General features: G+C 41.4%; 1 protein-coding gene across 1 annotated transcript in view; it reads right to left on the reverse strand.

Moving 5' to 3' along the window:
* Positions 1 to 23,437, reverse strand: part of ddc (dopa decarboxylase) — a 42,259-nt gene extending 18,822 nt beyond the window's left edge. Inside the window, exons 1-10 of the mRNA XM_084459280.1 lie at positions 23,350 to 23,437; positions 21,636 to 21,854; positions 16,938 to 17,051; positions 16,570 to 16,689; positions 14,417 to 14,551; positions 9,181 to 9,324; positions 7,392 to 7,458; positions 7,177 to 7,271; positions 5,288 to 5,355; positions 2,517 to 2,593 (exon numbers count right to left, since the gene is read on the reverse strand). Coding sequence (XP_084315406.1) covers positions 2,517 to 2,593; positions 5,288 to 5,355; positions 7,177 to 7,271; positions 7,392 to 7,458; positions 9,181 to 9,324; positions 14,417 to 14,551; positions 16,570 to 16,689; positions 16,938 to 17,051; positions 21,636 to 21,836 — 1,021 coding nt within the window. The 5' untranslated portion in view covers positions 21,837 to 21,854; positions 23,350 to 23,437. The remainder of the gene's footprint in view (positions 1 to 2,516; positions 2,594 to 5,287; positions 5,356 to 7,176; positions 7,272 to 7,391; positions 7,459 to 9,180; positions 9,325 to 14,416; positions 14,552 to 16,569; positions 16,690 to 16,937; positions 17,052 to 21,635; positions 21,855 to 23,349) is intronic.
* Positions 23,438 to 23,688: the final 251 nt, after the last annotated feature.

Raw genomic sequence — 23,688 nt, forward strand, 5'->3', positions numbered from 1 at the left:
TAGGGCCTCGCACCGCCAGTGCTCGGGCCCTAATAATAATCCTTACAATTTCAATAGGGCCTCGCACCGCCAGTGCTCGGGCTCTAAATAGTAAACGGACTGCACTTCTGTAGTGCTTTTCCTCATCCTCATATTTCTGTCCATGTGAAAAAATAAAAAAAAAATTCAGTGGATATCTTCGTTAATACACGATTGATCCAGGAAAAACAGTTATGTGTTCATATGAGTATTTATTCCATTTTGAAGACTTCTGCGACCGTGTTAAGCAGCAGTCAAAAAAGGAAGGGATTTCTCATGACAGCATGAATTTAAGGATGTTTAAGCTCAATCTGTCCATTTTTCCAGCAAATATCTTAGTTAATACAAGATTGACTGATCTAGGAAAGCAGTTTTGTATTTGTTTGTGTTTTACATGTGATATTTATTCACTTTATCACTTTATTTATATTTATTTGCTCTTGAGTATTTTATTCATATCTGTTTGCTCTCCTAGCGGGAGGAAGGGAACCCCCTCTATCACAGAGAACTGTTATGGGAAACCCCTCTATATGACATCATGGAGCTGATATAATTATGATACATTAAGGGAATACTATTTTGCGATGGAAAGCACAGTGAGAAAAAGTAAAGCCAGTAAAGTGGGATCAAGTTGAATCAAGTTGACCCGGTCCCATATAAGGTGCAAGTTGGCGCCTCGCCCGAGTGCCGTCTAGTCTAATGTGTCCTACCTGTATGGAGACACCAGGTCAGTCTGAAAAGAAGGAATCATAAATAGAAGGCTGAATATAATCCAGGCTATTTGAATGGAAGAACAGCTGTGGATGGAGACCCCAGTGTAATTATATACTGTATATATTGTATCATTCATTTACGGTTCAATTTGAACCGTAAGACCTGATGCTCTTAGCCTTTCTTGCTCCGAAAATTTAATTTAATGTTATTTATTGTTCTTTAAATGTTCTTAGCCGTTAGACAAATATATTCCAGGAGCTTGCTCCAGGTTGCCTGTTTCAATATCTGTGTGGTCTGTATGGCTCTATGTGCTATTAACCCTTCTCTGCCTTCCCTCTCCCTAGTGCCTCTCTCTCTCCCTCCTATCTTCTAACCAGGTCCAGTGGATGCCCCACTGTCACCAGCAGACCTCTCGAAGTCCGATAGATACCCCCGTGTCTGCTGTGGATGTCGTAGCATGTCCGTAGAATATTCTCTCTCCTATGATGCTTTTAGCTTCTCTCACTCTGAAATGTAATTTAATGCAATGTATTGCTTTATAAATGTTCTTAGCCGGTAGACAAACATACTCCAGGAGCTTGCTCGATCGCCTTGTTGAGAGGGGTCAGGGAAGAATTTTTACAGCTCACTTATCTGGCCCCCGGGTGATTACTGTTTTTTTGCTTCCCTCTGGAATATGTAGAGAGTGGGTCGTATGCCCACCTCCCTTGTTCTCTGTAAAGCGCATTGTGTTGCCTCTGGGTATGAAATGCGCTATACAAATAAAGCTTTGATTGATTGATTGATTGATTGATTGAATTTATGATTCATCTTTGATTTTTCCAATTCAGTCATGAATTTCTAAAATTGCAATTAAATCATGTGAAAATAGTGTCATGCAACCTGTTGGCTCTTATTTTCATCATAGTGTTATTCAAGGAACACATTAAAATATATAGAAAGAGTATATATATATACATACACCTTTTGGATTTTTTGTTTCCTATTCAATTTCTGCCTTCAGATATATCCCCTCTTCACCTGAATGAGCACCTGCATCATTGTGTGTATGGAGCAGTCTTGCCTCCAGAGAGAGAAGACTTATGTCAATGTGTGTTGGTAATTACCTCTAATTTCATTGAGCTGTTTTGACTGTGTGAATGAGCCATTATGTGTCGTCTCAGTGAGGTTGAGCTGTCTTTTGTCTTCTGGCAGTCCCATAATGGTGGCCTCAGTCACAGATGTGAGCAAGGATACACACGCAGAGGAGGATGTTTGTGTACATCTGCAGCTCAGATAGATACTGCACACTGCCAAACACTCACAGTCACGACTCGCTCCAGGGCAGAGCCGGTGGTAATGGTTTTGTAAGATGTGGTAGATGGGTTATCGTGACATCGATAATAGAATTGGGATGTTTTAGAGTGACGTGTCTGCCTAAGGCAGTCTCAAAAGTGGACAAAGAAACACAGTGTTTGGTTTATGTACACAAACAAATAAGACATGCACATACGTAAACACGGGCAAATGTACAAATGAAAATATACACACATGCAAACACACACAAACACTGTCTACGCATAACACCATTACTAGTGTTGAGTATTGGTTGATTTAGGACACACACTGTTTGTTAGTAAGCTTAACATCAGCTAATAGGATTGAAGAGAGACTAAGCGGACTTTTCTGTGACGTGGTATCTTCGGACTCCAGACAAGGTAAGATCTACTAATTTACTCTGCTGCACTTAGTCATATTAATAACATGCACTGTCTATTTTAGAGAAGTACTTTAAGCATTACAACCTGACTCCTGGTTCTCATGTGTGAGATAAAGGGGATCCATTTTGAAGGCTCCGATGATGTCAGATCTCTTCTTCACCCTGCAGACAGACAGACAGACAGACATTGAAACAAGAAAGATGGAGGGACAGGCTGAATTACAATACCCATTTATTTACAATAACTTACTGTAGGCTTCTAAGAAAAGTAAAGTTTATGAACGTCAGCATTACTTATGAAACAGAATCACTGGGAAGTGGGACTTACAAGATTCCTACTTACAAGATTCTTAGAATAGCACCAATAGCACATCAATTCACATCAATATGGATTCGTACAAGAAGGAAATAGAATAATAAATAGCTCAGCAGCCGCCTGGCCAGACAGAACCAGGCATTAGATTGACCAAGCTACATTCTGCAATGCATCATCAGTACTTTAATTCAGAATGAACTATACGACTATATAACTATAGTGTACTGTGATGATTATAGTTTAGTTTCAACCTTGAAATAGAATCTGATTAAGATGACAGTTACAGGAAAAGCAGATTGTATCAGTCAATTGCATTTCCTTTCAGTTAAGTCAGTTTACATCACCATAGTAACATTAGCAAGAGAACATTGGCTCCACGTTGCCGTGCCGACACGCAGACCACCATACCCGACATTTCTCATTTGTTTTAAAGAAATATGTCTCACTAGTAAATCAGTGACATCAAGATCAACAATAATTAATTTTAAAAGTATAGGAAATAAAAGGAAAGTGATCCAGCTACACCAGGAGTGTTCGAATTGACTTTGATTTGAATTACAACTTTGTTTATTTTTTATATTTTTTACATGAATTAAAATCAGTAAATTTGAACACGTGGTGTGCAGTGGATCACTGCTATGTGATGTCTATGTGTTCCTGCCCTGGCTGCTCCCTGGATGAAGTAGCACGGCTGTGCAAAGGACACCCATAGAATCGATAAAAAAACAAAACATAAAAAATATCTTAATATTTGTTCCTTTAGTACAAATATATGCCACTTAATCACAGGAACACTAACTTTTGATTTAATTTGAATCCCATCCACAAGATCTCCTGCCCCTCATCGCTCCCCCTCACCTACTGTAGAGCTGGTGCTGTGGGACTGTTTACTGTGGGACTGTTTACTGTGGGGTTGTTTACTGTGGGACTGTTTACTGTGGGACTGTTTGCTGTGGGACTGTTTACTGTGGGACTGTTTACTGTGGGGTTGTTTACTGTGGGACTGTTTACTGTGGGACTGTTTACTGTGGGGCTGTTTACTGTGGGACTGTTTACTGTGGGACTGTTTACTGTGGGACTGTTTACTGTGGGGCTGTTTACTGTGGGGTTGTTTACTGTGGGACTGTTTACTGTGGGACTGTTTACTGTGGGGTTGTTTACTGTGGGACTGTTTACTGTGGGGTTGTTTACTGTGGGGTTGTTTACTGTGGGACTGTTTACTGTGGGGCTGTTTACTGTGGGGTTGTTTACTGTGGGACTGTTTACTGTGGGGTTGTTTACTGTGGGACTGTTTACTGTGGGGCTGTTTACTGTGGGGCTGTTTACTGTGGGGTTGTTTACTGTGGGGCTGTTTACTGTGGGACTGTTTACTGTGGGGCTGTTTACTGTGGGGTTGTTTACTGTGGGACTGTTTACTGTGGGACTGTTTACTGTGGGACTGTTTACTGTGGGGTTGTTTACTGTGGGACTGTTTACTGTGGGACTGTTTACTGTGGGACTGTTTACTGTGGGGCTGTTTACTGTGGGACTGTTTACTGTGGGGTTGTTTACTGTGGGGTTGTTTACTGTGGGACTGTTTACTGTGGGACTGTTTACTGTGGGACTGTTTACTGTGGGGCTGTTTACTGTGGGACGGTTTACTGTGGGACTGTTTACTGTGGGACGGTTTACTGTGGGACTGTTTACTGTGGGACTGTTTACTGTGGGACTGTTTACTGTGGGACTGTTTACTGTGGGACTGTTTACTGTGGGACTGTTTACTGTGGGGTTGTTTACTGTGGGGCTGTTTACTGGGCGTTGAGAGCTACTGTAGGAGGCAGATGGGAAGCCAAGTTGGTTCCATTGTTCTTTTCAAATAAAGACTTTGTAAATGTTGATGTAGTGTACGGGCAGCAGTTATAGTAGGCTAGAGTGAGGCAGGCTCTGTATAATAATATACATACACTGTAGTATAATTCAGTCAACATTTCCCAATACTGAAATAATTAAAATTATAAAACAGAATCTTCTTCTCAGTGTCTTCCATGCTATATACTTACCATACCCACTAGAAGCACTTACCTGTTAATACAGTAACCCTGGTAGAGGTAGTAGGTTTAATTAGATTATCCTAAGATATTCCTTGATTTGTATTTAATATTACCATTGGAAATGGAGAGATACTGCATAATACTGTAATGCAGATGTGATTGAATCCCTTCCCTGTATAACCACACTGGAACAGAAGAGGGATGGAGCTCAGGATGAACTGACAGATGTTCAATGCTGTCTGCAGTTACTGTTAATACAGAATGTTCCATAAAAACTCCTACGCTTAACACTGATGACAAACACGCAGTGTTTAAACAGGAAGCAGTCGTTTCTAATTTGATATGCACGTGTTGACATGAGAGATTAGTATCTCACTTTAGTTTCTCTCTATGCTAAACATGAGTCTCACAGCAATGGGCCCCGTTTTCCTGTTCTCTATGACAGCTGGGCTCCTGTATGTAGACAGAGCAACAACACATGAGAGTCTACAGCATTGGACTGGAACTTACCACATGGTAGAACAGTCAAAGTTGACTAGAAGCCATTTGTGTGGGTTGAAGTTAAAGGAGTCTGCAAACTAAAAACAAACAAACAAAAGAACAGCACTTAATGCATGCTTGTAAACGTTAGAGTAGGACACTATACGTTTTTTGATTAGATTATCTTGCAGATACTGCATGAACATCTGCTTTTAATTTTTTACATTTTATTTTTAGCCCTTGGATTTCAAATAGCAATTTTTGATACTTTTAGAATAATATTAAACTTAATCACTGCTTTCTCTTAGCAAGAAACCCCTTAAACAGCACTCTCTCACTTAGACTGTGACCAACCAACCGCAACAGGAAACTATTTCCCCATTGTTGCCAAAGAGATAAATGGCACATACTGTACTGTATATCTCCACCGGAGCAGGCTTTTATTAATTTGAAATGGAAAAAATGACATTTATCCCCGCATAATAAATCTAAGCCAGCCAGCATCTTGGTTCTTTAAATAGAGAAATCTCATCTGTTTGCTCACTATCGCTTTTTTAATATCCTCTCCCATCTGCCTTCTGAAGATGCAATAAAGGGTTAGCGAGAGGAGACCATCCAGTAGCCGGATTTGAGCCACACAGTTGCCATGGGCCTGCCCATCACTCGTCTCCTAGCAACCCACCCTGCACAGAAGGAAGTGCGGGTGGACTCTCAGAGGGAGGAGGAGGAGAGGAGGAGGAGGGGGGAAGACTGATCAACCCACGGGTTGCCCAGTTCCTTTATGGCCAAAGAGCCCCTCCTCTCCTCTTCTCTATCTTTTTCTCTTCCCTCTGTTGCTGCTCCCCACACCTCTACCATGCATTCTCTCATTCTCTTTCCAATATTGTTTGAACTTGTGTAGCCAATAAAGAGTGATATTTCTTTGATGGGGAGGAGGGGGTTCAAAGCAAGGGCTTATCTAAAGGTCTGATGAAGCCTCAGGAAATGACTCCAGCCTTATCTGTGTTCTGGTGCTGTTTCTCTGGAGCTCAGGTCTGCTGGGAAGTTGCACACAGGCCCTGAAAACACTGATTGATGCTTGCTAATTTTCCACGGATTGATTTGTCCTATATTACTCACTCACACACTCTCCTCTTGACATCACATTTATGTCATTAAGGAACGCAAGTGCGTCAAAATAACTTGCCGGTGCTGTTTTGTTCGTGTTAAGTGTCAGATAAATGTATTATTCTGTTCTAATGGAAAGGTTTGGTGTGCCACTAAGAATGTACAGGTACAGTATATGTGTGTGTTATTATGTGTACTTGGATGCATGTGTGTAAGCGTGTTGTCGTGGAATTTTACACCTAGTCTCAAGACTATTCAGATTATTTTATTTTCTTTCAATACCTATTCATCCAGTCCCCTGCCTTTTGCTATTGTAAACACGTTAACCCTTTGTTTCTCTCTCTCTTTTGTAATTCCAAAACACCTCCTCTACCTCGCTCTTCCTCATCTCTTTGTTTAAGTCAGAAAGGCCACACCTTCGTCCTTCCCGTCCTGGCTCAGACCTTTTGTTTCTTTGTTTATATTCAAAGTGCACCACGCTTTTCTTTTCATCCCTCGACCACTGTTTGATATCCGTCACCTTACGATGACGTATAGACGACTCAGCCAATCAAATGTCGGCTGCACCACATCCTTGTTTTGAACACATATAAGGGGGTATCTGGCAAGCTCATTTTTACTTCTGTTCTGGTGAACCACTCTGTGTTTTATCTTGAGGTCCGTTTGCAATCGTATTGTTTTCTTAATAAATCTGACTGAACCTTTTTGAGCGAACCTTTGCTTTGGCAAATACTTCATTTTTCGAAACCTCTACTACAGTGTTTGTGTGTGTGTGTGTGTGTTGGATGCATGAACACTGTTAGTCAACTCACCTCAATGCCGTTTAACAGTGGTCTGAACTCTGGGCAGATGAAGGCGCTGCCTGCGTACGCAGCATCAATGTGCATCCAGATCCTCTCTGCATTGCCTGGATAAATACACGCATGTAGGCCAGACAAAGTATGTTATTACTAATGAAAATACAAAAGTTGCAATGCCATCTTGACAACTTGAAAACTTATTTCATCTTGAATGAAACCTTACTTACATACAGGCCCAAGTTCAGTAATGCTATCAAACGCACACGAGGCAGTGGTACCAAGAGTGGCACAGAACTGAAAAATAGATAAACAATATTCAACATATCATCCTCAGGCAATAAGGACTACACTATTAGCCACTTTAGATAACTGATCCTATGTTTGGGTATGTAACCATGTAGTCAATTTTTATAGATGTTTTGCAATACAAAACCAAATGGATGACAACCACACGCTTAGACAAGTGTTTACCAAGAGCATGCAATGACGAAGTGGCACAATGTTGTGTGTCTTTAAACAGTCCCTAAACAGATTAGGATTCATTAGGTTGGTCAGGAAGAGATCCGTGATTGTTCCATATTTAGCAGTGTTTCCCATACGTTAATTCATCCATGGCGGCCCGTCATGGATGAATTTGTCCCGTCATAGCTGCAAAATGTAGGTTATCAAAAGTTTTGACTACTCATAAATAAATAAATAAATAAAAACTTGAACGCTGTTGTGTTTTGCGCTGTGCTGATGGTACTCTGCTGGGCTACTGCCCCTCCCCCGCAAATCGTGGATTTGGATCGGAGTTGAGACACAGTTGTTTGAGGTAAGTTAACTTTAGCTACTTACAGTATACAATACAATCCATATTGAATATCCACTGTAGTTGTCTACTTGTCCAAACATAATTTGGGCTATGCTGCAACGTTCATTTTCCATTCTATGTAACGCGAAGCTAGACTGTTAATTAGCCCTTCTCAGTCCTGTTGTCGCATGCTCGCTCATGCCAGTCCTTTCCCTCTCCATTCACTTCGCCGTCAAAATAAATAGGTGTTGGCCTAGTTAGGAGAGGCGCTCATATTTACAAGTGTCAGATAAACATGAAACTTCACTTACCTAAGCACTTACCTGTGGTGGCGGTGCTCTGAAGCTTCAAAGAGACCGCCACCACCACAGAAGAAGACTACCTCGGAAAAATAAATTCACTCTGAGAGAACGCGTATAAATAAGTTATTTAATGGTAGCGCCGAGGCTTCAAAACCCAGCATTTGTTTAAATAGACCCTTTTGCTTAGGTAAGTGAAGTTTCATGTTTATCTGTTGCATTTACACTGTTTGCACTACTTTGGTCTAATTGTTATTCCTTTTACATATTATTAGACAGACATTACATATACTTGACTTCATTACCTAGATTATAAGAGTGTGATTTTCTGATTGCGTATTGTGATATTATTTTGAATATTCATACTACATGATGCTCATTTTGCTTATATGTCTTTTGATCTAGGTGCTTTATGTTAGTACAAGTGAATCTTTTCCAGAAAGGGGGAAATGTGTCCTGTGCCTTTAAGAGCTATATCACATGGGTTGGTAAGATGAAGTATAGACGTTGCCCGGGAGATGAAACTGCGTTGCACTGCTGAGAGTTGCCTGCTGTACTGTGCTCTGCTTAAGTCAATTAAAACATTCATTTGATGGACCACATCGTGCTTATTCACTTAGTTAATTTGCAAAAGTTCAGTTAGGACTTAACAGAGTGGGTCCCACCATTTATAAAGGCAATCTATTTGGCTCTGCTACAGCAATTCTAAAATTTGGGATCCAATCAGCAACATTCTCAGCAACTTTCACTCTGCCCGAGATCTGGACTTCTGTTCAACATTCGACAAGTCGTCTTTCCTACATCTTTTCAATGGCTTTGTGCTCACTGGGTGCTTTATGTATCACTTATTCTGCTAAGAGACCATTCCTAGACCTATCCTTAATCTAGAAAGCCCGTTGTTGCAAGGTGGATGAGTGTTCTTACAAAGAATGGGATTAGTTTAGCTGCCTTGTCCTCCTCCAACATCCTCTTGAGTGCCTTGCCCCGAACTGCATACTTGTCATCTGTGGGAACCTTCTTCATTTGCACTCCACCAATCAGACCTGCTCGTTCCACTGAGGAATGAGACTGCAGGAAAGAAGAGTAGAGGAGGTTAGACACTTGGGTACCTAGAAAGCAAATGCTATGACACGACTCACTTGTCAGATTATAGTTTGTAGATTATAGACCTCTAGTATCTCACTTTTTAATGCATTATAAAACCGTTTTAATAATACTGTCATGTAGAATACACTGCATTGTCAAAGGATACAGTCCAATTATTATGGGGTGGCTGTGGTAAAGCAGGTCGTCAAATGATAGCAGGGTCGGCAATTCGAATCCAGGTTCCTTGAGCAGGACACTGAAACCCAAATCGCTCCCAATGAGCAGGCTAAAGCTTAATTTATTCTCAGTCGACAAGTGTCGTACGACAAATGTCTGTTGACAGAGGAAAAATGTCGACTGACATTTAGCATTTATACTTCATCGAAGTGTCTGATCACCTCCATGGTAACTTGCAGACGTGTGGCTGATTGATTCATGGCAGGGAACGTGCCTTCTGTCTAGCTATCCAATCACAGCTGTGCGACGAAAGTGACGGCGTCTGCGACATTAGAAAGTTTGGTGGGTGCAAGACAACCCTTTCCAATACTAAAAAGTATCGACAGTGACGTCAGTGTCGTACAACGAAGTATAAATTGGCTTTAACACCTTGCATGGCAGCTGTTGCCACTGGTGTGTGACTGTACAGTATGTGTGAATGGGTTGTGCCATATGCGTTATATTAGTGCAGTCCATTTAGCATTTACCATATGCGGTCTTCTTAACGATTGATAACCTCTTCCTGCCCCCTATAAACCTATCAACATGTCCTCTACTTCAAAGTGTGAGGAATTTGTAGCATATTTTACAGACAAGATAACTGACATAAGGATGAATATCACCCAGTCGAGACCAAATGTCTTGATTGATGACCCTCTTCCCCCACGGAGCAGGGTTATGAACTTGTTTACACCAGTTGACAGATACTGAGCAAAGTGATGTCTCAACTTAAGTTGTCCCCTTGACTACCTGCCCCCCTTGAGTGAGGTTTTTGACCTCACTTGCTCCAGCACTAATGCGCACAGCGCGCAATCGTTGCTCCAGCACGCTGTGCGCATGCGTGCTAGAGCAAGTGAGGAAGCTATTTCGTGTCTAAAGACGTTTCTAAAGATCATATTACAGAGGCATGTGAAATACCACAACAGGCCTATGCTCTCTATGTAAGCACAACTAGCGATTCATCAAGACAGATTGATGAAAACAACCGTTTCGCGGCAGAAAACTCGATTTTTAGAAGCTGCATTCTCGTTGCCCCGTCCACCGCCATTACATGGATATACTGGCTCGCGCTGGATTTTAAATTTCTTCTACATGCCTCCGAACTACACCAAAGTGATCTCGGTGAGTCAAACATCTTATAATATGTCGGAAATAAGGTCCAGGTTGTCAAAAACGAGCATTGTCCTTTAATATCCTAGTGTTTATACGTTTGCGTTCTCTGATTTTTACATTTTTATAGTTTTTATTCTATTTTACACTATTTTAAATAGAAACAATGGTTTCTTCTCATGTTTCCAGCCGTGGAAGGTTGCGTTGGCTACTATTACAGTATGTAGTTAACATCAGATGTTCGCTGCCGGTTATTAGTTAGCTAGGCAATGTGGCTAGCATGCAATATTAAAACAAAAACTAGTTTACACTGGCCAAAGCTTTCTGGACATTTTGGAACTTGTAAGCTTCTATGCAAGTAGCACAGTTCTTGGGACTTTAGAGATAAGCTACAGTAGCCAGTGATTGCCAGCTAGTTGAACCATGAATGTTATGTGCTGTGTTATGCTGTGTCCGTCTTAATCCTGCCACTGATTGTGATGCCTATATTTGTGTACTTGTCTTGTCTTCTTTAATCCTGTTCCTAATCCTGTTCCTTGTTCTTTGTCCTTGTTCTCCTAGCTCTTTTTTATTTTATTCCCCATCCCCTAGGGGGCTTTTACCCCCACCTAGGCCGTTATTGTAAATAAGAGTTGCTCTTAAATAACTAGCCTAGTAAAATAAAAGTTGATGATGATGATGATGATGATGAACTATAACGTTAGCTAACAGAGCTATTAGCAGTTTTAGAATAGGCAATTAACAGCTGCATTCACATTAGCAATTCAGAATGGTTCTAACAATTTAAAATACCTTTATTTTCCAGCTAAATGTAATATCTTATTAAATATATTGGCGGGCATGACTGTTTTGATGTTCTGTGAAGCGAAGGCGGCCCATTTTCTCGGACTTTGAAAACCCCTGCTCTAAACATATAGTATGTGAATCAAATGTGTATATTTCTGTCAATGTGAGACAATGTGACAGAGAATGTGAAGACAGTTTATGCTGCTCTTTTTACACTGCCTTTTATTTTCCTTGAACGTGTGCTCACTTTATAAATGTGTTGTCATATATTTATTATCAATAGGTTCCAAAAGCAAAACGTCAACTACTAAACTCTTAGATTTTGATTTGATTGATTATTTTATTTCCGTGTCACACACCACTTTTGGTGCCCAGCCCATATGGGCTTATGAGACACGACCATAAAGAAGAAAAAAACAAAAACAAATAGATTGACAATTTCAACATACAGCCAGACAACACAGACATTACACAAATAATGCATTTTGTCTTCTCTCCCATGCTTTGCAAATGAATTGAGAAACAACAAAAACTCCCTTTTTAAAGAATAATTCAAGTCTAAATTCGTCTTGTAACCAAAATGCTTCAGGATGAGCACAGAACATTTTTTCAAACAATACCTGTCTCAGATCATCATACAAAGGACAATAAAACATAAAATGGATTTCACTTTCTATTTCACCAAGATCACATAATAAGCACAACCGGTCTTCTTCTGGAACTCCATTGAATCTGCCTGTTTCTATTGCTAGAGGGAGGGTCCCAGATCTCAGTTGTGCACAAACTGACCGTTTAGCTCTTGTGAGATTCAAATAAACATATGGTTCAGAACTGTAGTTCTCTTTAATAAGAGCATATGTGCGGAGTTTAGGTTTGAGCCAAATATCGGCTGCCCATTTCTCCTTATAGATCAGAAACATTTTATTTTTAAATTGAGAAACATCACATGGTAGTTTGTTTCTGAAAACATAGTGAAAATCACTTTGATAAAAAATAGACAACATTTCCCTAGCCCACGGGTAGTTGTGATTGAGGTCCCAGTTGAACACTTTTTTTGTTAACCTGTCCTCAGGCATTCTAATTAGTCTGTTCCATAAACGTACCATATCACCTTTCTGTCTAACTACACAAGGTTCCCAACCCATATCCCCACAGATGGCCAAGTTTGGAGTCAGTTTGTGCACACCAAGAAAGCACTGAATCCCTCTATTCTGAATATTGTTACAATAAGTATGCACTTTGGATCCCCATACCCCAGCTGCATAGTCCATCACTGGACACACACAAGATTGATACAATTGAGAATATGCATAGAAGCCTAGGTCCTTACAGACTTTCACTTTGTTCAGCACTGATCCTAAGGCTCTTAGAAATGTATTACCTTGTGTATCCATTTACCAATGTGTGCCCTCTTCCACCCCCAACCTACCACCTTGAAAGCATTTTTGTTCTGTTACACACAATGCATCTGTATATAGAAATGCTTTAAATACACCGCATGGACATCCATTTGTAGTCAACTCCTTTCTCCCATTGCACTAGGTACACTTAGAAATGGAAAACAGTCTGTTTCCTGCAGAAAGGTCATTGTAGCCCCCAGGCGTAGTCCTAACCTAATATCAGTGCAAGCAGGACTGATCCAAGAGCCTTTTGGACCCTGTCAATGTCCATTACAAGCGTGAGGCCAACTTGAGCCCAAGTGGAGGTCAATTATAGAGCATCAGAAAATACTAATGTTGAACATTCTGTGACCCTGGCTACAATCACCCAACATGACATCAGCAAAAACTTAGAAATGGTACCTAAATACAATAACGGTAGAAATCTAAAATGGTATAAAACATATTTCATTCACCTGTAAATAGAGAGAGTGTCTCTAGATAAAATTATCTAAAGAGACTAGAGTCATATTTTCAGAATCAATGCAAAAAAATCCACAACTGCTATTGACACAAATCATTGTTAAAATGTAGATTGTTCAAAATGAACGCATCATTAATACCACATTGAGATGTTTCTGTGATAACTATATAAACAAATTGTATTGCCGATAATTCTATTTCACTTGTTTGTTAGAAGTTAGCAACCATCTGTAATAAAGGTACCCAAGTTAAGGCACACAAGTTAAAAATAAAGCAAATTGGATTGATTATATATAGGCTATGAAAATAGTTGCTAATGGATGATTCTTGGTAAGAAAGGCATGTCTGATGTGTTCAGTGTAATCTAGAGCTCTCCTCATGATGTGTTCAGTGTCATCTAGAGCTCTCCTCATGATGTGTTCAGTGTAATCTAGAGCTATCTTCATGATGTGTTCAGTGTAATCTAGAGCTCTCTTCATGATGTGTTCAGTGTAATCTAGAGCTCTCCTCATGATGTGTTCAGTGTAATCTAGAGTTATATTCATGATGTGTTCAGTGTAATCTAGAGTTATATTCATGATGTGTTCAGTGTAATCTAGAGCTCTCTTCATGATGTGTTCAGTGTAATCTAGAGCTCTCTTCATGATGTGTTCAGTGTAATCTAGAGCTCTCTTCATGATGTGTTCAGTGTAATCTAGAGCTCTCTTCATGATGTGTTCAGTGTAATCTAGAGCTCTCCTCATGATGTGTTCAGTGTAATCTAGAGTTATATTCATGATGTGTTCAGTGTAATCTAGAGTTATATTCATGATGTGTTCAGTGTAATCTAGAGCTCTCTTCATGATGTGTTCAGTGTAATCTAGAGCTCTCTTCATGATGTGTTCAGTGTAATCTAGAGCTCTCTTCATGATGTGTTGAGTGTAATCTAGAGCTCTCTTCATGATGTGTTCAGTGTAATCTAGAGCTCTCTTCATGATGTGTTCAGTGTAATCTAGAGCTCTCCTCATGACAGATTGTTGGCATGAACATGCCTCTTTTTGAAACCCCCCCCCACAAAAAAAACAGTACTGGAAGTAATGAAACAGCTTGTGTGTTCTCACCTGGTCAGAGGTATAGGCCACTAGTTTGGAGATAATGTCAGCCTCGGACTGGCCTGGGCTGCTGGCCTGGGCTTGTCGTACAGCACGGCAGCGAGCCGCTAACAGAGCCACCAGAGTGGCCTCACTAGCCGTGCCCTGCAAGAGGGAAGATTCAACAGAGTCCGAGTGTTATCTTTGGACCAGCTAGAGTAGGAGGAGGAAGCCACCACTACATTTTCTGTATGCATTGTACTGTACATCCGTATGCATTCTGCAGGCTAGTTAGGCTAAACCATGTAACCTATCCTTTCTATTCAATTAAAATTTTCCAATGACCATTTTTATTCTATGCTTTTAGTTTAGTCTATTCATATTCACATCCGGCTCTAGACTCAACTATGTGTATGGAGTCAGCTTGTGATGCTGTGAGCATCCCTTTGATTGAATCTGCCTGTTGAACAAGTCAACATTATTACTTTTAAATCAGAAGACATGAGTCATCATTGTACTTCAATAGATGGAATAGTGGCACATCACATGTTGATGGGCACAGATTGAGCATGACTTTTGAGGTTTTAGGGGAATTATCTTGGATTAATCAATTAGAGGATCAATACTGCATGTGTGCAGGTGCAGTCTCTGACAGACCAGCTCTGTTCTCCAGGCTGAACAAAGAACAACAAGGGCAACACGACCATGTCAGTCAGGGGAGTGTTTCCACTGAAAGAGACTCTTAGTTCTGACCTAGGCTTAATCTGTGTCTGGGATATTGGATCTTAGAGCTGTCCATACAATTTTGTACTTTTTAAATAGCCATGATGATATAAAACAAATTACTATACAGTTAAATCCAATCTAATTTTGTCGATAATCTACCAACGTGCCAGGGGCACGACTGTTAAGATAAACGCTACAATATTTACCCTCACAATAATCATCCTCATCCTCCTTCGGCCTTATTTTGACAAAAAATTCAAATTGCTAATTTTAAAGAGAATAAGCAAGCTCCAGCAGTAATGTGTGTACATTCAAATCCTCCTCTCCATAGAGCATTGTACATGGGAGGTCTGCTGACTGCCAAAGCACTCATTAGGCTTGCAACAAGTGAGAGAAGAGCCATTTGTTGCCATAGTGAACTGCTCTGAAAAGGCTAGTGACAACAGACCCCCCCCCCCCCCAGATTAGGCAGAGCTCTGCTGTCCTCTGTTTTCAATAGAAGGGCCATAACATGATGGTTATCAGACTGCTCTCTCTCTCTCTCTCTCTCTCTCTCTCTCTCTCTGATGCTCTCTCTCTCTCTCTCTCTCTCTCTCTCTGATGCTCTCTCTCTCTCTGATGCTCTCTCTCTCTCTCTCTCTCTCTCTCTGATGCTCTCTCTCTCTCTCTCTCTCTCTCTGATGCTCTCTCTCTCTCTCTGATGCTCTCTCTCTCTCTCTGATGCTCTCTCTCTCTCTCTCTCTCTGATGCTCTCTCTCTCTCTCTCTCTGATGCTCTCTCTCTCTCTCTCTCTCTGATGCTCTCTCTCTCTCTCTGATGCTCTCTCTCTCTCTCTCTCTCTCTCTCTGATGCTCTCTCTCTCTCTCTCTCTCTGATGCTCTCTCTCTCTCTCTCTCTCTGATGCTCTCTCTCTCTCTCTCTCTCTCTCTCTCTCTCTCTCTCTGATGCTCTCTCTCTCTCTGATGCTCTCTCTCTCTCTCTGATGCTCTCTCTCTCTCTCTCTGATGCTCTCTCTCTCTCTCTCTCTCTGATGCTCTCTCTCTCTCTCTCTCTCTCTCTCTCTCTGATGCTCTCTCTCTCTCTCTGATGCTCTCTCTCTCTCTCTCTCTCTCTCTGATGCTCTCTCTCTCTCTCTCTCTCTCTGATGCTCTCTCTCTCTCTCTCTCTCTCTCTCTCTCTCTCTATCACTGGAGTCATGAATCCATGCGCAACTAAACAAATGTGGAACCCTCTTCAACACAAAACAATCACAAAACAATCACGCACAATCAATACCATCAAGAGCAGATCCTGTCTGACATATAAAAAGGCAATTTCCTGACATTTTACAGAGTTGTGAAATGGAAAAGGATAAAAAAAAAATCTATGACAGACAAATTGTTGATAGATTAGACGTGAGAATAATCAATGGGTGTGTGTGCGTGCGTGTGTGTGTGTTGTGTGTACTGTTTACCCACCTGGATGACCCCCCCTCCTTGTCCATCTGTCCCAGCGATGAAGCTCTTGGGTAGTTGTAACATTTTCCCCAGCCAGTCCAACATGACGGTCTCCAGCTCTGTACATGCTGGGCTGGCTGCCTATAGCAGGGGTGACACACACACACACACACACAATGATAAATACACATCAAATGATATCACTACAAAACTGACAGATATGAGATAAAGAGGTACTTTTGAATGTATTTTACAGAAATGGGACAGAGAGATTCATGTAGTGGGGATATACTGTAGAAATGTCTTAACAGACCTCAGTGCCTCATGAACCAAGTCAAGTCTGAAGGAGAGCAGAAGAGAAATACAGATGAAGTGTTGAAGTGTTGTACCCAAGAGAAGCCGATACAGCCGATGGCCCCACACAGCATGTCCGCCAGCATGGCCGGGAAGGACGAGGCGGCAGGGAAATAGGCGTAGAAATACGGGCTGTGCCAGTGGGTCACCTGAGTAAATAAACAGGAATTAATCAATATGATGAACCAATTAAAGCAATGAGATGTAATATTCACCATCTAGCCAAGCTATCAATGCTAACACAGTATGACCTATTCTAAAAATAAGTTCTAAAAACACACTACACATGTGGTGGAAGCTGGCACCTGTAATGGGCAAGGTTTGCAGGGCGTATTAGACTTGGTGTGAAAGGCACACTTATGAATGGAGGTCATTCAATGCTAGAAATCTGAGCTGAAGACAAAAATGTCCTACAATTGACCATACAGTAGGACCCCACTCATCAGAAATTCAGAGATCTACCGGACAGGCTTAAAAAACATTTCTTTCTTTTTTTGCCTGCTATCTGGTTACTGGTGGGATTTTAATAACAGTACTGTAGGCCTACTTGCATTTAATTCTGTCATAATAAACACGTACTGTATCCTACTGTGAATAAAAACAGAACTGTATGTAGACCTACATGTTGCCTGTAGGCTGTAGCCTACTGTCAGGTTTCATTTCTTTGTTACTTTAATGTCGAGCGCAAAACGCAAACGAGTCTGCTGCTTGAGAGCTGCATTCCTTGGTAGCCAGAAAGCGCGTCAGCAACCTGAAGCAGAGGAGTATCGAGTCATTTCGTTCCCAGTTAATGGACTTCAGGAACACAGACGTGTTTTAAGCATGTAGATTAGCCTACTAGACCTACTGTATTTGTTAAATAATAGCCTACAGCCTAGGCCACGTTAGCCTACATCGGTTGTTTAGGCTACAATAGCCACACGACAACTTGTCTGTCATTTCATTTATTTATTTATTGATTATTATTTGCTCAAATTGTTCTAATGTTGGGTTGTTTTCAGGCTATACCATTTTGTTCTGCGAATACAGTAGCCTATCGATGCAGCGTAGGCCTCATTTGAGAATAAAGTACTGTATTTGATCAAAGCATGCACTCAAGTGGGAATTCATTTATTTTATTCTAGGCTACTGTAGGTCTATTATAGACTAGGCTGTATGAGTTTAGTTGGCTATTTCATTGCAATTTTGATGCATTTTCACAAGTAATTAAGGGTATTTATCGGTCTATTATGAGTCTATATGAAACACCACTTATTGAATTTGGTGCATTTTAACATATTTCAGTCATCCGGACATTTCAGAGATACGAACGACCTTCGGTCCCGTTGGGTTCGGATAAGTGGGGTCCTACTGTATAATCATATTCTTACACAAAACCTATAATTATTGGAAACCAATAACCAATAAGACTGTTTGCCATAATCAGTAACTCCGTGGGTCAGATCCCGTTATTCCTGCCTGTGTAGCTGGAAGCCCGAGGCTGGCCTGTCCCTGCCTTACACTTCTCCCATAGTGAGTCATCAGTCTGACTAACCAGTCTGCCTCCACTCTATAAAGCAGAGGGGTTATAGGAAAAACTGAGAATTAGAGATTTAAATGGAATAAATCATTATTATGTTAGAGCTGAAATCAGAACGTCTTTAGTTTCAGTGTGAGGAAGTGAGTATACAGAATGTGTCTCTTCCCAAGCAAGATTGTTAGTAGGCTGCTAGATTAATGATTGAAACCCTTTGAACTTTGGTAGCGGACTGTGAACAGGTGAACAGGAGGAGTTGACTGATAAAATGTGCCCTATCCAAGGAACGAGGTCACTTGATTTTGAGATTACTAACATTAAGATTTTGTAATATACCTACACAACATATTTGACAACCTGGACAGCAATTAATGCCACAACCATAATAATAATAATTATTATTAAACATTAAATATCAATATATTGCAGTGATAATATGAAAGAGATCAGTGAATGAGCCCCTTTGTGAAAACTGCATCTTTGTATCCATGTGAATAGTACCATTTTAGACGGACCTTTATGAAGCCATTAGTTGTAAAGCTGGATTAGCAGCATTACAATAGGCTTGAAAGTTCTGAAATTCCAGTTGTCTTCACCAAGAATAGTTTCAGAATTGTTTAAATTTGCAAAAACAACACGCAATAGGCTGGTAAAATAAAATGACGGGTAGGTTGGATTTATCGGTGCCCCAACATCTTATCACTCCAGTGGGTTAAAACTGCTGGGTTATGGTGAGGACAGGGTTATGGTTAGGACAGGGTTATGGTTAGGACAGGGTTATGGTGAGGACAGGGTTATGGTGAGGACAGGGTTATGGTGAGGACAGGGTTATGGTGAGGGCAGGGTTATGGTTAGGACAGGGTTATGGTGAGGACAGGGTTATGGTGAGGACAGGGTTATGGTTAGGGCAGGGTTATGGTTAGGACAGGGTTATGGTGAGGACAGGGTTATGGTGAGGACAGGGTTATGGTTAGGACAGGGTTATGGTTAGGACAGGGTTATGGTTAGGACAGGGTTATGGTGAGGACAGGGTTATGGTGAGGACAGGGTTATGGTTAGGACAGGGTTATGGTTAGGGCAGGGTTATGGTTAGGACAGGGTTATGGTTAGGACAGGGTTATGGTTAGGACAGGGTTATGGTGAGGGCAGGGTTATGGTTAGGACAGGGTTAGGGCAGGGTTATGGTTAGGGCAGGGTTATGATGAGGACAGGGTTATGGTTAGGGCAGGGTTATGGTTAGGACAGGGTTATGGTGAGGACAGGGTTATGGTGAGGACAGGGTTATGGTTAGGGCAGGGTTATGGTTAGGACAGGGTTATGGTGAGGACAGGGTTATGGTGAGGACAGGGTTATGGTGAGGACAGGGTTATGGTGAGGACAGGGTTATGGTGAGGACAGGGTTATGGTTAGGACAGGGTTATGGTGAGGACAGGGTTATGGTGAGGACAGGGTTATGGTGAGGACAGGGTTATGGTGAGGACAGGGTTATGGTGAGGACAGGGTTATGGTTAGGGCAGGGTTATGGTTAGGACAGGGTTATGGTTAGGACAGGGTTATGGTGAGGACAGGGTTATGGTGAGGACAGGGTTATGGTGAGGACAGGGTTATGGTTAGGGCAGGGTTATGGTTAGGGCAGGGTTATGGTGAGGACAGGGTTATGGTGAGGACAGGGTTATGGTTAGGACAGGGTTATGGTGAGGACAGGGTTATGGTGAGGACAGGGTTATGGTGAGGACAGGGTTATGGTTAGGACAGGGTTAGGGCAGGGTTATGGTTAGGGCAGGGTTATGGTTAGGACAGGGTTATGGTTAGGACAGGGTTATGGTTAGGACAGGGTTAGGGCAGGGTTATGGTTAGGACAGGGTTAGGACAGGGTTATGGTGAGGACAGGGTTATGGTGAGGACAGGGTTATGGTTAGGACAGGGTTATGGTGAGGGCAGGGTTATGGTTAGGACAGGGTTAGGGCAGGGTTATGGTTAGGGCAGGGTTATGGTTAGGACAGGGTTATGGTGAGGACAGGGTTATGGTTAGAGCAGGGTTATGGTGAGGACAGGGTTATGGTTAGGACAGGGTTATGGTGAGGGCAGGGTTATGGTGAGGACAGGGTTATGGTTAGGGCAGGGTTCAGGTTGGGGCTACTAGAAGAAATAGCATCGCTAGAGGGTAAGGGTTAGTAGTAGAACAGAAAGGGTTGCACCTAGTTTAGATTTAGATCTCAAACCAGGTACCGTGGATTACAAGACACACTCTCACTACCTCTGCTTCGCTTTTACTAGCTGTTTTGTGTTATTACTCACAATTTGTCTGTTAACAAATTTCAATTAAATGGAAACAAACTATATGCATCAAAATGTTGTGTTTGTCTCCAAAGTGACATGACAATAGTGAATGACATTATAACTTGACTAGCGTATTATCTACCATTTCAGTCAACTAGTGCAAAGTCCTCATTCAAAATGTACTTGCCATGCATAGTGGCATAGTTACGCTGTAGTTCCATTAATGTACATTGAAATAATCTTGACAGCAGAGGTCCCCTGTTGCACTGAAATTGAAGTAGCTACGTAACTATCTAGTTATCTAACTAACTATCTAGTTAGCTAACTTGAATGCCACTGTCCACAACATATAGCTACACAGCTGTAGAACATATGCCCGTGCCGTTGGGAACCGATTAGTCTGACTCAATAGATGTAGGTTTTGGGGATAAGCCTTGTCATTTGGTTATTACTGCCCAATCAGTGGCGACGAAATTGAATCTGATTGGGCCGACAGCTGCTGTAGGCCCAATCAGATTCAATCCAGACTATGTGAAACAACGGCACACACAAGCAATTTATCAGCCGAAGGCGATTATGATTGGTTTAAAGAAATACAGTAGCCACTGTATTTTTTTAACGGTGCCTTTGCAAAATAGTGTCTGTGGATTTAATCTGATTGGCACCGCTGGAATTGAGCGGCGCCAATGAGAGGCTTATCTCAAAAACCTCCACCCGTTGAGTTCACATTCTGAACCCGAGCTGTAATTAATGCTACTAATTGCTACTAAACATTTTCCCACACAGTCCACAAGAATTACAACATGTACTAAAAATGATAACATTTTGTTACCTGGGTTTTGTCAACTAATCTCTAAAAAAAACAAAAAATGGAATGACATAACCTAAACTTGTAGTTTATATATATAAATAAATATAACTGTGATGTCCCCCTCACCCCAGGCATGATGACTCTCTCGATGTCCCTGATCACATCCTCGTAGCTATCTGGCTCTAGGGGGGCCTCTTCTGGGATGAGGGTCCTCAGGTACCCAGGTTGAACATCGGGATACACCTGCCTCTGCTCAATGTTCTCCAGATAGTCAGCCACATAGTCCACCATCTCCTTTCCTCGCCGCCGAAACTCAGCTGTGTCCATAGTGTTGATACTGGAAGACTGATAATGAAAGATTCAAACATCAGGTTGCATATTTCCATTATGTTAATATCACCATGGTATCATGGCCACGATATCAGCCATGGTAGTGCAGACAAAATGTGTTATAGTGACTCTTTTCTTTTACTATTTATGAATCATATGTACTGTATGAACATCATTATTCATGTTTTGTGATACCTCTCAATTTCATTCTCTAAATGTCACACACACACACACACACACACACACACACACACACACACACACACACACACACACACACACACACAAACAATTTTGGATTGGAGTCAATTGTATAGCTCCAAGAAGACTAGTAGCTACAGTAACGTAACACCAATGAAACAAATTGCCTACCTCAGTCTTTTTTGTATCAGGTATCATGCACATACAATATCATTGGTTATAGTGAAGTGTTCAGCACCTGATTCTACCGAGTATAAAGTGTCAATCCTAATCCTTTGTAATCTGCTCTAATCCAGGTGTGTATCAACTGCTCACTCAGCCGACTGCTCTATTTGATTACTTGACAGGTATTCCAACTCCTCTTAGCCTCATCATGTTGTAGAGGGACAAGAAATAGGGAATAGGTGGACACGCATCTCCTCAATAATATACATAATATACTCACTAGAGACAAGTATATGTTTACGTCTGTTAGGCAATTTATAATGTATATCCCCACTAGAAACAATATCTGTTGTTTCTTCCTGTAAAATAGATAAAAACAGTCAAAGAGGGGTCACCCCACTCTTCTTAGGAACAAAGATGTACAATTGGCCTTCAAGCCATCATCCCTATCTTATATGAATCTTAAATAAATATAAATATCTAAAAACTCTTCCAAACGGGGGTTGTGTTTGCCTTCAGGCTTTACATGATGCATAGTTGAAAATGCAAACATATTAGTAATCAGTCTCTCCTTGGCTGAACCAGGGTGATTATCTGAAACTTGTGACCCGTGCTGAACACATTTAAGGTTTTCCTTTACATCTTTTTACTACACAGGTTCACAATGAATGGGAAAGGATGCTGGCAAATGGAAACACATGTATCTGAACATGAATACTCCAATGTCAAGAAACATTTACAGTAATAGAGAGGCGGAATAAATATTACTGAAATGAAACAAACTCATGTGTTTTGAGAAATTTCAAATATGTACATACAGCAAATGCAACAGCACATGTAAAGTCACAAAACCTTCCTTTGACACACTCAAACCACCTGAATGATCGACCACACACATACTACACGAGACCTACTATATGGCCATTGCCCCCCCCGCCCACACACACACACACACACACACACATCTGCCAAACTCTGCAATCTGATCGGATCACTCAACAAATGTTGTATCTATCTCCTTTCTGGGTGAGGGTCCCTACAGTGCTGTGCAGAGCACAGAGGACCTTATCTAAAACTGGATTTGAGGTGTGTGTGTGTATGTGTGTGTGTGCGTGTGTGCGTGTGTGCGTGCGTGTGTACTCACGATCGTAGGGGCTGACTTTGTGGTCCTCTCTCCTTCCTTCTCTACAGACAGCGGTGTGGGAACTGGGGTGAGGCATACAGTGCTTTTATCTGCGGTGCGAACACAACCACCATCACCAACCCCCCACCCCCCAACTCAGCCAGCCAATAGGAGCTTGGCTCCTGCCCAGAGAACACTACAAGCAGGAAGATATGATTCACAATGAGTTAATGAGAACCTACAGTACTCACTTTCCACACTCAACAAAGCTCAATAGGCATAGACAGACTGAGCAGCAGACCAGCTGATGAATGCATAATAATCACTGTAATAAGATTATAAACGCCATAATGAATATTA

Source organism: Borostomias antarcticus (assembly GCF_949987555.1).
Source record: "Borostomias antarcticus genome assembly, chromosome: 27".
In the NCBI taxonomy this organism is placed as follows: domain Eukaryota; kingdom Metazoa; phylum Chordata; class Actinopteri; order Stomiiformes; family Stomiidae; genus Borostomias; species Borostomias antarcticus.